The 14,217-nt window shown below is 43.2% G+C and overlaps 1 protein-coding gene across 1 annotated transcript; it reads left to right on the top strand.

Annotated features, from left to right (window-relative positions):
* Nucleotides 1-971: 971 nt before the first annotated feature.
* On the top strand, nt 972-10,184 carry LOC134326423 (N-acyl-aromatic-L-amino acid amidohydrolase (carboxylate-forming) B-like). The gene is made up of 7 exons (XM_063008581.1): nt 972-1,054; nt 2,473-2,705; nt 4,059-4,254; nt 7,316-7,409; nt 7,905-8,012; nt 8,967-9,079; nt 9,765-10,184. Exons 2-7 carry the CDS (start codon nt 2,473-2,475, stop codon nt 9,960-9,962), a joined length of 942 nt encoding a protein of 313 aa, XP_062864651.1. The 5' UTR covers nt 972-1,054; the 3' UTR covers nt 9,963-10,184.
* The last annotated feature ends 4,033 nt before the right edge of the window (nt 10,185-14,217 follow it).

The raw sequence follows: 14,217 nt of genomic DNA, 5'->3' as shown, positions 1-14,217 counted from the left end.
CATTTATACATACATATATACATACATATATACATACACACATACACACACACATACACATTTATACATACATATATACATACACACATACACACACACATACACATTTATACATACATATATACATACATATATACATACACAAACATACACACATATATATACACATTTATACATACATATATACATACATATATACATACACACATACATACACATTTATACATACATATATACATACACACATACACATTTATACATACATATATACATACATACACACACATATACACACATACAAACACACACATATGTACACACATACCTACATACACACTCACAGATACAGATACTTACATACATATATTTGTGTGTGTGTGTGTGTGTGTGTAGCATACAGTGTATAGAAGTGTGTATTTGGTGCAGTGTGTTTTGCATTGTGTTTATGACATACACACACACACACACACATATATATATATAATGAGAGAGTGTGTTTGTGTGTGTGTTTGGTGCAGTGTGTTATGATACACTGTTTATGATACAGTGTGTGTGTAGCGTACAGTGCATAGAGGTGTGTATTTTGTGCATGGGGGTATAGTATGATACACTGTTTATGATACAGTGTGTGTGTGTGTGTGTGTGTGTGTGTGTGTGTGTGTGAAGTACACGTGCTGTGGGTGTGGGTGTAGGTGTGGCGTGCTGCAGTGCTGCGTTGTGCGCGGTAGTTACTAAAGTCATTCCATGTGTTTGTGTTTTTATTCGGGTTCGTGTGTTTTCCACTGATTCGGTTGCAGCAGTTGCATAAATGATTAAAATATGTGTGTGTGTGTGTGTGTGTGTGTGTGTGCAGTAGGTGTGGCTGGATTGATGCGCGCATAGTAAAATACAAGTTCAGCAGGATGTGTGTACACCGTTCTGTTCGAGTTGTACGCATGCTCAAGACACACACACACACACACACACACACACACACACAGTGCAAAGGTTGTAAAACTTTGTTTTTGAGAAGAAACAGACACACACTGCAGCTCTCTCCTCCAAACACTGACTGGTAAGACTGGCATTTATTTTTACTCACTTCAACCTCACAGTTTCAGGTTTTAACCTAGCAGAGTAAACTGCAGACAGTTTGGAATTACGACCTAATGATTGTGTAATTCTTCTTATTATTGTTTATTTTACTTCTTATTATTAAATAATCACACATTTCTGTTTTGATCTGGTTCTTGGGTGGTTTGACAGGCTTGCAGACTGAAGAAATTAATGTTAAAATATGTAAATAAAACAGCATGAAGGTTTTTCTAATTGAATGTGCGGTTTAATGTGATGATTCACCTAAATATTAATAATTAGCCTGCAGCAAACGCTTCCTGTCTTACAGGGCAGGAGTCCAACACAGTATAGGTATTTTTAACCCAAAGATCTCTGATTCAGCACTTAATAACAGATACGTTATGTGGCAGAAAGTATTTGGACGCCTGACTATGAGACTTTGAAGTATGTCTGTGGGAAGTTGTGCCTGTTATTATTATTATTATTTTTTATTATTTACTATTTTTCCCCCCAATTTTTCTCCCCTAATCTAGTTGTGTCCAATTACCCCGAATGCGTCCTCTATACTACTCTATTCGACCCTTCACCGCTGACTGAGGACGCCTCTCAACTGATATACGCCCCTCCGGTACGCTCAGTCAGTACTGACTGCATTTTTCACCTGCACGAGTCGAGTTCATACACTTGACGGGCACTGTGTACGGAGGGCCACACCCCCATCAGCATTATGCCATCAGTCAGCCAGCAGGGGCCGCAGTCGCACCAGTTATGAGGACCTATGATCCGACTTTTTACCCCTAACCCTGAACAACAGCCAATATTTGTTCATGCTGCCGCCCAAGCCCAGTCGGAAGGCAGAGCCGAGATTCGATACGATGTATTCGAAACCCCAACTCTGGTGAGCTAGCGTACTTTACCGCTGCGCCACCTGAGCGGCTTTGCCTGTTATTATTATTGGGCCCTTGAACAAGGCCCTTAACCCTCAATTGCTTGGACAATATACTGTCACAGTTCTGGATAACAGCGTCTGCTAAATGCCGTAAATGTAAATGATTATTATTATACATACCTAGCTGTTCCCATTCTTGAGTCTTGTCTATCTGTCTGTCTGTCTATCTTATCTATCATCTGTATATCATCTGTCTATCTGCCTGTCTATCTCTGTCTGTCTATCATCTAGCCTGCAGCAAATGCTTCCTGTCCTACGGGGCAGGAGTCCAACACAGTATAGGTATTTTTAGCCCAAAGATCTCTGATTCAGCACTTAATAACAGATACGTTATGTGGCCAATAGTATTTGGAAGCCTGACCATGAGACTTTAGAGTATGTCTGTGGGAAGTTGTGCGCATTCACTCACACCCAGGTGTCCGCATACTTTCGGCTGCTAAGTGTTTGTGTGTTGTGTCTGTCGTTAGATGGAGCTGATCACTTTCCCAGTGCTGCGCCGGGTGGCGGTTTGCGGTGGCACACACGGCAACGAGCTGTCGGGCGTGTACGTGGTACAGGAGCTGGAGAGGCAGATGAAGGAGAGAGGCGAAGCGTTCCCCTTCAGTCTCACCGCCGTGCTGTCCAACCCACGAGCCGTCGAGGCGTGCAAGAGATACGTGGATAAAGATCTGAACCGCTGCTTCACCAGCGCCATTCTCAGGTCAGGGGGGCATCGTGCCAGCCGGGTATCCAGCCCTGATAATCTGTTCATTATATTCATACATATTCGTTTATCCTGGTCAGGGCTTGGGCCACACCCCCTTCCACTTAAGCTAAGCCAATCATGTCTGTGTAGACGCCCGGCCAGTCGATAGCACCTGTGACATTCAAACCTGGATCTTTGCAGTGGTGCATTTTATCCTAGTCAGGATTGTGGTGGGTCCAGTCCGACCAGAAACACTGGACAGGGCGCCAATCCACTGCAGGGCTTCGACACACCTTTCCTTTCCCTCAGACATAGCCTGTCTGTGTAGACTACTGGCCGGTCGATAGCACATGAGACATTCAAACCCGGATCTAAGCAGTGGTCAGGGTTGCGGTGGGTCTGGTTCAACTGGAAACACTGGCTGCAAGGCAGGAATACGCTAGACAGGGAGCCAATCAGCTGCAGAGCTTGAGCCCCCCCCTTTCCTCTTAGACTTATCCATTCATGTCTGTGTAGACGCCCAGCCGGTCAATAGCACATAAGACATTCAAACCCGGATCTCAGAGGTGCTGGGCTTCATCCTGGTCAGGGTTGCGGTGGGTCTGGTTTAACTGGAAACACTGGCCGCAAGGCAGGAATGCACTGCAGGACTTCGACCACCCCCGTTCTCCTCAGACTTAGCCAATTATGTCTGTGTAAACGCCCGGCCGGTCAATAGCACATGAGACATTGAAACCCGAATCTCAGTTGTGTTGGGCTTCATCCTGGTCAGGATTGCAGTGGGTCCAGTTCGACTGGAAACACTGGCTGCAAGCAGGAATACGCTAGACAAGGCGCCAATCCATTGCAGGGTTGGGCCACCCCCCTTTCCCCCTAGACCTAGCTAATCATGTCTGTGTAGATGCCTGGACAGTCAATAGCACATGAGACATTCAAACCCGGATCTTAGCAGTGGTCAGGGTTGCAGTGGGTCCGGTTCGACTGGAAACACTGGCTGTGAGGCAGGAATCAAGTGCAGGGTTGGGCCACCCCCCTTTCCCCCTAGACAGGATTGCGGTGGGTCTGGTTCAACCGGAAACTCTGGCTTCAAGGCAGGAATCAACTGCAGGACTTCGGCCACTTCCCCTTCCCCTTAGACTTAGCCAATCATGTCTGTGTAGACGCCCGGACAGTCGACAGCACCTGTAACGTCTTAGCAGTGGTGTGCTTTATCCTGGTTAGGGTTGCAAAGGGTCCAAGTAGACGCCCGACTGGCCGATAGCACAGCAAAATCAGCTCTTTTTACATAACAGTTCTTAGTACTTTGAAATCAGAGGGGCGTCTATGATAAAATAAAGAACTCTGATTTTTATTTCCCGTCTTTTTTAGCACTCCGATCGGAGAGGACACGCCGTACGAGATCCGAAGAGCTCAGGAACTAAACTCTCTGCTGGGTCCAAAAGGCGCGGCCAGTGCTACTGATGTTCTCTGTGACCTCCATAACACCACGGCTCACATGGGCCTGACCATCATCTCCTACTTCTGGAAAAACTGGATCTGCTTGCACCTCTACAAATACATACAGGCACGTCCAAAACCTCCCAATAACACACGACTGCTCCACTGCACACCACACAAGCTCAGAAACTGATTCAGTCTGTTTAGTTTGCTTTTTTTTCTCTTTATGTTGCTTTATATATATAAATAACATTTTACTGGTTCAAGCCCCACCACTGCCAGGTTGCCACAGTTGGGCCCTTGAACAAGGCCCTTAACCCTCAATTGCTTGGACAATATACTGTCACAGTTCTGGATAACAGCGTCTGCTAAATGCCATAAATGTAAATTATTATTATTATTATTATACATACCTAGCTGTTCCCATTCCTGAGTCTTGTCTATCTGTCTGCCTGCCTGCCTGTCTATCTGTCTGTCTGTCTATCTTTCTATCATACTATCTATCATGTCTATCTAATTACCTTTCTGTGTATCTGTTCGTCGGCCTGTCTATCTATCTATCAGTCTGTCTGTCTGTCTGTCTGTCTGTCTATCTGTCTCTATCTGTCTAGCTGCCTGTGTCTATCTATCTATCATGTCTGTCTATTTATCCTTCTGTCTGTCTGTAATGTAAATGTGACATGTAAATCTAATTATCTTGCTGTCTATTTGTCTGTCTGTCTATCTGTCGGTCAGTCTGTCTGTCGGTCTGTCTGTCGGTCTATCTATCTGTCTGTCTATCTATATATATATATACACGTCTATCTATCGGTTGGTCTGTCTGTCTGTCTATCTGCCCATCTGTCTATCTATCCGTCTGTCTGTCTGCCCATTTGTCCGTCTATCTGTCTATTTATCTATATACAGTGTATCACAAAAGTGAGTACACCCCTCACATTTCTGCAAATATTTCATTATATCTTTTCATGGGACAACACTATAGAAATGAAACTTGGATATAACTTAGAGTAGTCAGTGTACAACTTGTATAGCAGTGTAGATTTACTGTCTTCTGAAAATAACTCAACACACAGCCATTAATGTCTAAATGGCTGGCAACATAAGTGAGTACACCCCACAGTGAACATGTCCAAATTGTGCCCAAAGTGTCAATATTTTGTGTGATCACCATTATTTTCCAGCACTGCCTTAACCCTCCTGGGCATGGAATTCACCAGAGCTGCACAGGTTGCTACTGGAATCCTCTTCCACTCCTCCATGATGACATCACGGAGCTGGTGGATGTTAGACACCTTGAACTCCTCCACCTTCCACTTGAGGATGCGCCACAGGTGCTCAATTGGGTTTAGTCCATCACCTTTACCTTCAGCTTCTTCAGCAAGGCAGTTGTCATCTTGGAGGTTGTGTTTGGGGTCGTTGTCCTGTTGGAAAACTGCCATGAGGCCCAGTTTTCGAAGGGAGGGGATCATGCTCTGTTTCAGAATGTCACAGTACATGTTGAAATTCATGTTTCCCTCAATGAACTGCAGCTCCCCAGTGCCAGCAACACTCATGCAGCCCAAGACCATGATGCTACCACCACCATGCTTGACCGTAGGCAAGATACAGTTGTCTTGGTACTTCTCACCAGGGCGCCGCCACACATGCTGGACACCATCTGAGCCAAACAAGTTTATCTTGGTCACGTCAGACCACAGGGCATTCCAGTAATCCATGTTCTTGGACTGCTTGTCTTCAGCAAACTGTTTGCTGGCTTTCTTGTGCGTCAGCTTCCTTCTGGGATGACGACCATGCAGACCGAGTTGATGCAGTGTGTGGCGTATGGTCTGAGCACTGACAGGCTGACCTCCCACGTCTTCAACCTCTGCAGCAATGCTGGCAGCACTCATGTGTCTATTTTTTAAAGCCAACCTCTGGATATGACGCCGAACACGTGGACTCAACTTCTTTGGTCGACCCTGGCGAAGCCTGTTCCGAGTGGAACCTGTCCTGGAAAACCGCTGTATGACCTTGGCCACCATGCTGTAGCTCAGTTTCAGGGTGTTAGCAATCTTCTTATAGCCCAGGCCATCTTTGTGGAGTGCAACAATTCTATTTCTCACATCCGCAGAGAGTTCTTTGCCATGAGGTGCCATGTTGAATATCCAGTGGCCAGTATGAGAGAATTGTACCCAAAACACCAAATTTAACAGCCCTGCTCCCCATTTACACCTGGGACCTTGACACATGACACCAGGGAGGGACAACGACACATTTGGGCACAATTTGGACATGTTCACTGTGGGGTGTACTCACTTATGTTGCAGCTATTTAGACATTAATGGCTGTGTGTTGAGTTATTTTCAGAAGACAGTAAATCTACACTGCTATACAAGCTGTACACTGACTACTCTAAGTTATATCCAAGTTTCATGTCTATAGTGTTGTCCCATGAAAAGCTATAATGAAATATTTGCAGAAATGTGAGGGGTGTACTCACTTTTGTGATACACTGTATTTGTCTATCTATCCGTTTGTCTATCTGTCTCTATCTGTCTATTTATCTATATATTTGTTTGTCTATCTGTTTGTCTATCTGTCTAGCTGCCTGTGTCTCTATCTATCTATCTATCTATCTATCTATCTATCTATCTATCTATCTATCTATCTATCTATCTATCTATCTATCTATCTATCTATCTATCTATCATGTTTGTCTATTTATCCTTCTGTCTGTCTGTGCCTATCTATTTTTCTGTCTGTCTGTAATGTAAATGTGACATGTAAATCTAATTATCTTTCTGTCTGTCTATCTATCTGTCTGTCTGTCTATCTATATATCTATCTATACGTCTATCGGTTGGTCTGTCTGTCTATCTGCCCGTCTGTCTATCTGCCCGTCTGTCTGCCCATTTGTCTGTCTATCTGTCTGTTTATCTATATATTTGTCTATCTATCTGTTTGCCTGTCTACCTGTCTATCTATCCAGCTGTCTGTCTGTCTGTCTATCTGCCCGTCTGTCTATCTGCCCGTCTGTCTATCTGCCCGTCTGTCTGCCTATTTGTCTGTCTATCTGTCTATTTATCTATATATTTGTCTATCTATCTGTTTGTCTACCTGTCTATCTATCCAGCTGTCTGTCTGTCTATCTGTCTGTCTTTCTCTCTCTCTCTCATTTGAAATGTTTTCTCTCTGTGTTTGTTGGACAGACGAAGGTGACGGCGGTCCCTGTGAGGCTGATGTTATTGGATATTCAGTATGACGACGCGTATTCGATGGAATCTCTCTCCAAGAATGGAATCAGTAAGTGTGTCCCGATTAAACACGACTATTTATACAGAATTCTAATGGAAAGGTCATACAGTGGCGCTCAGGTGGTAAAATACGCTATATATACATTTTATGGTCAAAAATATTGGGACACCCTGAACAGTTGCTTACAGGTGTAATAAATTAGTTATATAAAGGAACGGTTTAGGGAAGGCCCTTTTCTATTCACAAAGCGAGCTCTATAAAGACATGAAGAAAAGCTCAATTTGAAGAAACTCCTGACCTCACCCCCACTGAACAGCTCTGGAATGAACATCAGCACTCAGCCATACAAATTCCCACAGACATACTCATGTAATAGTTGAAAAGATGACATAAGTGTTGCTCTATTTTAATACCATTTGTCTTTTGAAATGGCTCGATCAACAAGCTTACATCCAAAGGTGTCCAAATACTTTTGACCGTACAGTCTGTACTTGTCTGTGCTTTAAATGTTTTGTTTTTCTCGTTTGGTTTTTGCTTGCTCAGCTATAGAGGTGGGACCGCAGCCACACAGTGTGGTCAGAGCAGACATCTACAACGTCATGAAGCAGGGGGTCGATTCTGTTCTGGACTGGGTTAAACTCTTCAACTCAGGTAAGTCTGATCTCAGAGACTAGAACCAATACCTCATCTACCAAACCTACCATCTGTACCACAGCAATCCACATCTGTACCACAAACAATAAACCTTTATAATTAACAGTGTTTCTCTAGGTCAGGGGTGTCCAAAATACGCTTTCTGGTATGTTAGAAATTAAATGAAAGTTGGCCCACAGGTCTAAGGTCTAAAAAAGTAATTCCTAGTTTGAACACTAGGTGTCACTATCACATATAAGCGTTCTAAAACGCCCCACATCTCCTTTGTACATAAATCAAAACGGCGTTACACCTGCATTAATGTTCCTGAACTTTTTGGTGGCTCCAAAGCAATATTTTTCACTGAATTCAGAGGGAAGTGTGTATGTTTAACTTGTCAGGAAACAGTTGCTTTAACGACGAAGTGTAATAATCTCTTTCGAATCAAAAGGACGTGCCGTTTATAGTAATTGAGTAGGCATATTATTATTATTTTTATTTTACTGCACAAGGACACCTCTGCTGTAGGAACCCAAGATCATGGGTTCAAAGCTGCGCTGTCGGCAAGTCGGATGTCCACACAGGCATAACTTGCTATGTCTGGAGCCGGTGGGGGGGATGGGGGGGGTTAACTTATCAGTGCACTCTCAGTGCTAGTCCCAAACCCGGATAAAATAAGAAGGGTTGCACCAGGAAGGACATCCAGCGTAAAAACTGTGTCAGTTAAGAGAATGTTTGGATTTGGCAACACCTCCATATGGAAGCAGCTCAACTAAAATAAATAAATAAATAAATAAATAAAAATTAATAATGAACTGATAAACCTGTTTACTTCAAACTCACCTAGAATAAAATGTAAAGGCTAAAAATATTTAACTGCTTTTTAGTTCCACATATATAAAGTAAATCTAAAATGATTAAACGTTTAATCTGTAACGATAAGCTGTTATATTTTACCTCTGCATCCTTTAGGGAAGCTAATAGAGGGGGGTGAGGTGGACGGTTACATGATTGAGAGGAGCATGGATTACCCCCGAGATCCCAAAACTCAAAAACCTTCAGCCATGATCCATCCACAACTACAGGTAACAAAAAAGACACAGAGCTGCACAGAGCTATCACAGAACTACATAAATCTAGTACAGAACTACACAGAGCTACAGAGAGTTGACATATAACTCCGTAGAGCTACAGAGAGTAAACATACACTAAGCTAGTATGGGGCTACACAGGGTTAGCACAGAATTACGCAATGCTAGCATAGAGCTAGCACAAAACTACACTGAGCTAAGTAGAGTTAGCACAGAACTTCATGGTGCTAGCATAGATCTAGCACAGAGCTACACAGAGCTACTCTAAGCTAGCACAGAGCTACACAGAGCAAGCACAGAGCTTAACAGCGTTAGCACAGAACTGCGACGAAGTTAGTACAGAGCTACATAGAGCTAAACAGAGTTAGCACAAAGCTACACATAATAAGCACCTAGCTACACATTGCTACACGAAGCTAGAACAGAACTACAAAGAGCTCCACAGGGCTCCACAGAGTTAGCGCAGAACTAAACAGAACTACACAGAGCTACATAAAGCAAGAGGATGTGTTACAGCTCTTAGCTTTGGTACAAGACTGGTGGCCAGTGAATGTTTCCAGTTCCCAGTTTGTAGTTCCAGTACTTGTGCAGTGAGTAAAAAACTGCACCTAACAAGCAGCTCTAATAAAAACAGATAAAATCTTTAATAACTCTTTGTTTACTTTGTTTCTTCATCCAGGACCGAGACTTCCAGCTCCTGAGACGTGGAGACCCCGTGTTCCTCACCTTCTCTGGAGAGACTCTGACCTACGAAGACGAAGAACCGCTTCACGCCATCTTCGTCAACGAAGCGGCTTATTATGAGAAGGGCGTGGCCTTTCACCTCGCTCGCAAAAAAACCGTCATGGTTCCCAGCGTCCGAGCGGAACCGAACTGAGAGAAACGAGAGAGAGAAAACGTTCCAAACCAAAGAGAAGCTCAGGACTCCATCGTACACTGTGATACTGATAACAACACCAATCCTCTACAATCACATGATCTTATAATAATGTCACGTTTTTATTACATTTTAACAGATTTCATTCATATTTATATTTATTTTTATTACTCAATCAAAGCTGTGAAGACAAAACTAAATAAAATGATTTTCCACTTAAAACGTTTTATCTTCTGGTTATTTAAAGTGCTCAGAAACGTGCGTCTAGATCATTATATTTGAAATAAAAAGGTATAATTTTTAGTATAATAAAAGACCTAAACGATGAGGAAAATGCCGTGTGAGGAGTCCAGTCTGAGTTCTCCCCCTGTATGTTAGACACAATGACATCACTGATCCGTAAATGGTATTTAAATATATATATACTGTATATATATATACATACACCGATCAGCCATAACATTAAAACCACCTCCTTGTTTCTACACTCGCTGTCCATTTTATCATCTCCACTTACCATATAGAAGCACCTGTAGGTCTACAATTACTGACTGCTTTGTTAGCCCCCTTTCACCCTGTTCTTCAATGGTCAGGACCACCACAGAGCAGGTATTATTTAGGTGGTGGATCATCCTCAGTACTGCAGTGACACTGACATGGTGGTGGTGTGTTAGTGTGTGTTGTGCTGGAGTGTGTGATGGAGTTTTTAAACACCTCACTGTCACTGCTGGACTGAGAATAGTCCACCAACCAAAAATAGATGAGCGATCGTCTCTGACTTTACATCTACAAGGTGGACCGACTAGGTAGGAGTGTCTAATAGAGTGGACAGTGAGTGGACACGGTATTTAAAAACTCCAGCAGCGGTGCTGTGTCTGATCCACTTATACCAGCACAACACACACTAACACACCACCACCATGTCAGTGTCACTGCAGTGCTGAGAATGATCCACCACCTAAATAATACCTGCTCTGTGGTGGTCCTGTGACCATTGAAGAACAGGGTGAAAGGGGGTAACAAAGTATGTAGAGAAACAGATGGACTACAGTCAGTAATTGTAGAGCTACAAAGTGCTTCTATATGGAGCTAAGTGGAGCTGATAAAATGGATATTATGGATAATGGATAATCTTTTCTGTTCCCGTGTTTCTTGCTGTCACCACAGCGGTTCGTTCTGTGCTTGTAATAAAATTCAGATCTGCTAAAAACAGACGTGTGTGTGTTCGTCTCTTCTCTCTGACACACACACAGGAACCACGAGGGACCAAACACTTAGAGGTGAGTAATCAGCTGTAAACCAAACACACTTCATAGTTATTTTTAAACGTGCATAACCTCTAATATACTGTATAATAAAGGACATGAAATGAAGAAAATGTACATCGACCTTACTAATATTGTGTTGGTCCATCTTCTTCCACTGCTCCGTGGTCCAGTTCCAATGTACTTTCTATCAGAACCAGCATGAACTTCTTCATCAATCTGAGCTACAGGAGCTCGTCTGTTGGATCGGGCCACACGGGCCAGCTTTCGCTCCCCACGTGCATCAATGAGCCTTGGCTGCCCATGACCCTGTCGCCGGTTTACCACTGTTCCTTCCTTGGACCACTTTTGATAGGAACACCCCACAAGAGCTGCAGTTTTGGAGATGCTCTGACCCAGTCGTCTAGCCTTCACAATTCGGCCCCTCATGAAACTCGTTTAAATCCTCACGCTTGATCATTTTTCCTGCTTCTAACATCAACTTTTAGGGTAAAATGTTCACTTGCTGCCTAATATATCTGTAAAAAACTCCAAGGTATTTAATGGTTTACCTTTTCACTGAACTGATTGTTTTCTGTTCACTTGCTTAATTGTTATCACCTGGTCCCACCCATTCCCTTGATTTTGTGTTTATGTATCCCCATGCAAGAGCTCTTTGTTCTGTTTAGCAGCATGGCAGCATGATATGTGTGGACGCGTGATGTAAGTTTATTTTTGGGTTATTTTATGTTTAGGTAAAATTATTGTGCAACATTGTTAATATTTGTTTGGTTTTGCTTTTTTTGTTTTCTAGTGCATGTAAACCATCCACATTATGAGATTTGTGACTACGATGTGTGAACTGTCTCTGTAATCAAGCTTTGTGGACACTGAACCATTTCAAGTAGAGGCTGCAATCCTTAGAAAAGAAGGAAACTTTGCAAATTCTTCTGTGTCCTGTGTTTTTATCGAACACCCCAGTGTTTGCTCCACCTCACATTAAATATCCTCCTGAGCTGTTACAATATTCCCCCAACTAACAGGAGATCATCAGTGTTATTCACTTCACCTGTCAGTGCTCATAATGTTATGCCTGGTCGGTGTAATAGGTAAGAAACAGTAAAACGCTCCACACAAATGAAAAGACGTTTATTTTATTGTGATCGGTTGAAATGCAGGAGTAGAAAAACAAAGTGTTTTTAAAAATAAAGTCAGTCTGTATTTATCAGCATTCTGACATCACAGTGTGTCGTCCTGTGTGTCGAAGAGAAACGAGTCCTGTAGAGCAGTAAACTGAATGAATGCTACAAGTCCATAAATATATAAATATACACGATACAACAGCATCAGCCACAAGTGATAAAAATAAAAAACAAAAAACAGGCAAATGATGATAAAAGGCTTCAGTGATTTGAGTGAATCTGATCGTGGTTCTTTAAGCAACAGCCTGAAACGACTGCTGGTGCTTTTTATTTATGGCACAAGTACAGGAGTATTATTATTATTATTATTGTATGTACTGAATTTTTTCCCATTTTCTCCCAATTTTATCGTAGTCAATCTGTCTTCCACTGCTGGTGGATCCCTGATTTGCAGTCGAGGTGGGTATATTGCTGCTCACGCCTCCTCCGACCCACGTGCAGCCCTTAGCGGACCCGTTTTCCGCCTCTCTATCCGCTAATCAGGGTCCTTACACAGCGTCGGAAGACCCCGCCCACATAGTCCGGCCATTCCGCCCTGCAGGCACTGCCAATTATGCCCGCTAGATGGCGCCCAGCCTAGTTTCAAACCGAGGAGTTCAGAATCTCGGGCGCTGGTGTGCTAGCGGAATATCCTGCTGCGCCACCTGAGCGCCTGTACTGCTTTTAAGTGAATAAAAAAAGTTAGTACAGCGGTACCTCGAAACTCAACATCAGTTGGTTCTGGGAGTGGCGTCCAGTTTTAAGGTATTTTTTTTCCATAAGGATGTTTGGGAAACCTGTTAATGCGTCCATGGTCCTGTAGAACTGCATATATTTTAGGCTCATGTAAAATAATGAGGTTGTTTTGGACACTAATACACTGAAAATAACACAAATATAATATAAAAAACAGTTAAAAATACAGTAAAAGCTGCACTTTAGCTTTACTTTTTATAGTTTCCTTATGCTTCTTAATCGTGGAGATGCTTGATCTTGGAATACCGGGTTCCGTTCAATACTGGTGCATTCAAACGAGAAACGGCTTCTTAACGATAAGCGTTTTAGACTCTGGGAGAAGCTGATTCTGATTCTCACAATTTCTCAGAAGTTGGAGCTGTAACACAAGTTTAAAAGTGAAACAGGGAGGAAAATCCGGATACACACAGATACATGTGGAGCTGTAACACTGGATCTGACACTTATTCCACACTAATGCAGATTCAGCTCAGATTCACACTTTGAGTGCTGAACAAAGCGGCTGTTCGTTGTTAATTTGAAATTAAATAAAAAAATTCTTTAGAAAAGAAGCTGAACATGTTGAGTTTTAAAGATTTTGAGTTTAGGGGACGTCGAGTTACAAGGTACCGCTGTATTCCACACTAACACCATCACAGAGAAACTGTACTATTTACTTTCATTTACACTAATGAGTCAGTTTGCTTCACGGGGTGACACGGTGGCTCGGTGGGCAGCACTGTCGCCTCACAGCGAGAAGGTCCTGGGTTCGATCCCCAGGCGGGGCGCTCCGGGTCCTTTCTGTGTGGAGTTTGCATGTTCTCCCCGTGTCTGCGTGGGTTTCCTCCCACAGTCCAAAAACATGCAGTCAGATTAATTGGAGACACTGAATTGCCCTATAGGTGAATAGGTGTGTGTGTATGTGTGTGTGTCTGCCCTGCGATGGACTGGCACCCCGTCCAGGGTGTTACTGTGTGCCTTGCGCCCACTGAAAAGCTGGGATAGGCTCCAGCACACCCCCCCCGTGACCCTGATTGGATAAGCGGTTAAGATGTGAGTGAGAGAGTTTGCTTCATGCTCGTCAGCACAACAGAG

The sequence above is a fragment of the Trichomycterus rosablanca genome, chromosome 14 (assembly GCF_030014385.1).
Source record: "Trichomycterus rosablanca isolate fTriRos1 chromosome 14, fTriRos1.hap1, whole genome shotgun sequence".
In the NCBI taxonomy this organism is placed as follows: Eukaryota; Metazoa; Chordata; class Actinopteri; order Siluriformes; family Trichomycteridae; genus Trichomycterus; species Trichomycterus rosablanca.
This window is presented reverse-complemented; position numbering and strand designations above follow the sequence as displayed.

What these genes read in the sequence shown, in the direction of transcription:
- LOC134326423 (XM_063008581.1), top strand. Translation starts at nt 2,473, where the DNA reads ATGGAGCTGATCACTTTCCCAGTGCTGCGCCGGGTGGCGGTTTGCGGT. An exon ending in TTCACCAGCGCCATTCTCAG is followed by an intron (nt 2,706 to 4,058) that starts GTCAGGGGGGCA and finishes CGTCTTTTTTAG; the next exon opens with CACTCCGATCGGAGAGGACA. An exon ending in TGATCCATCCACAACTACAG is followed by an intron (nt 9,080 to 9,764) that starts GTAACAAAAAAG and finishes TTCTTCATCCAG; the next exon opens with GACCGAGACTTCCAGCTCCT.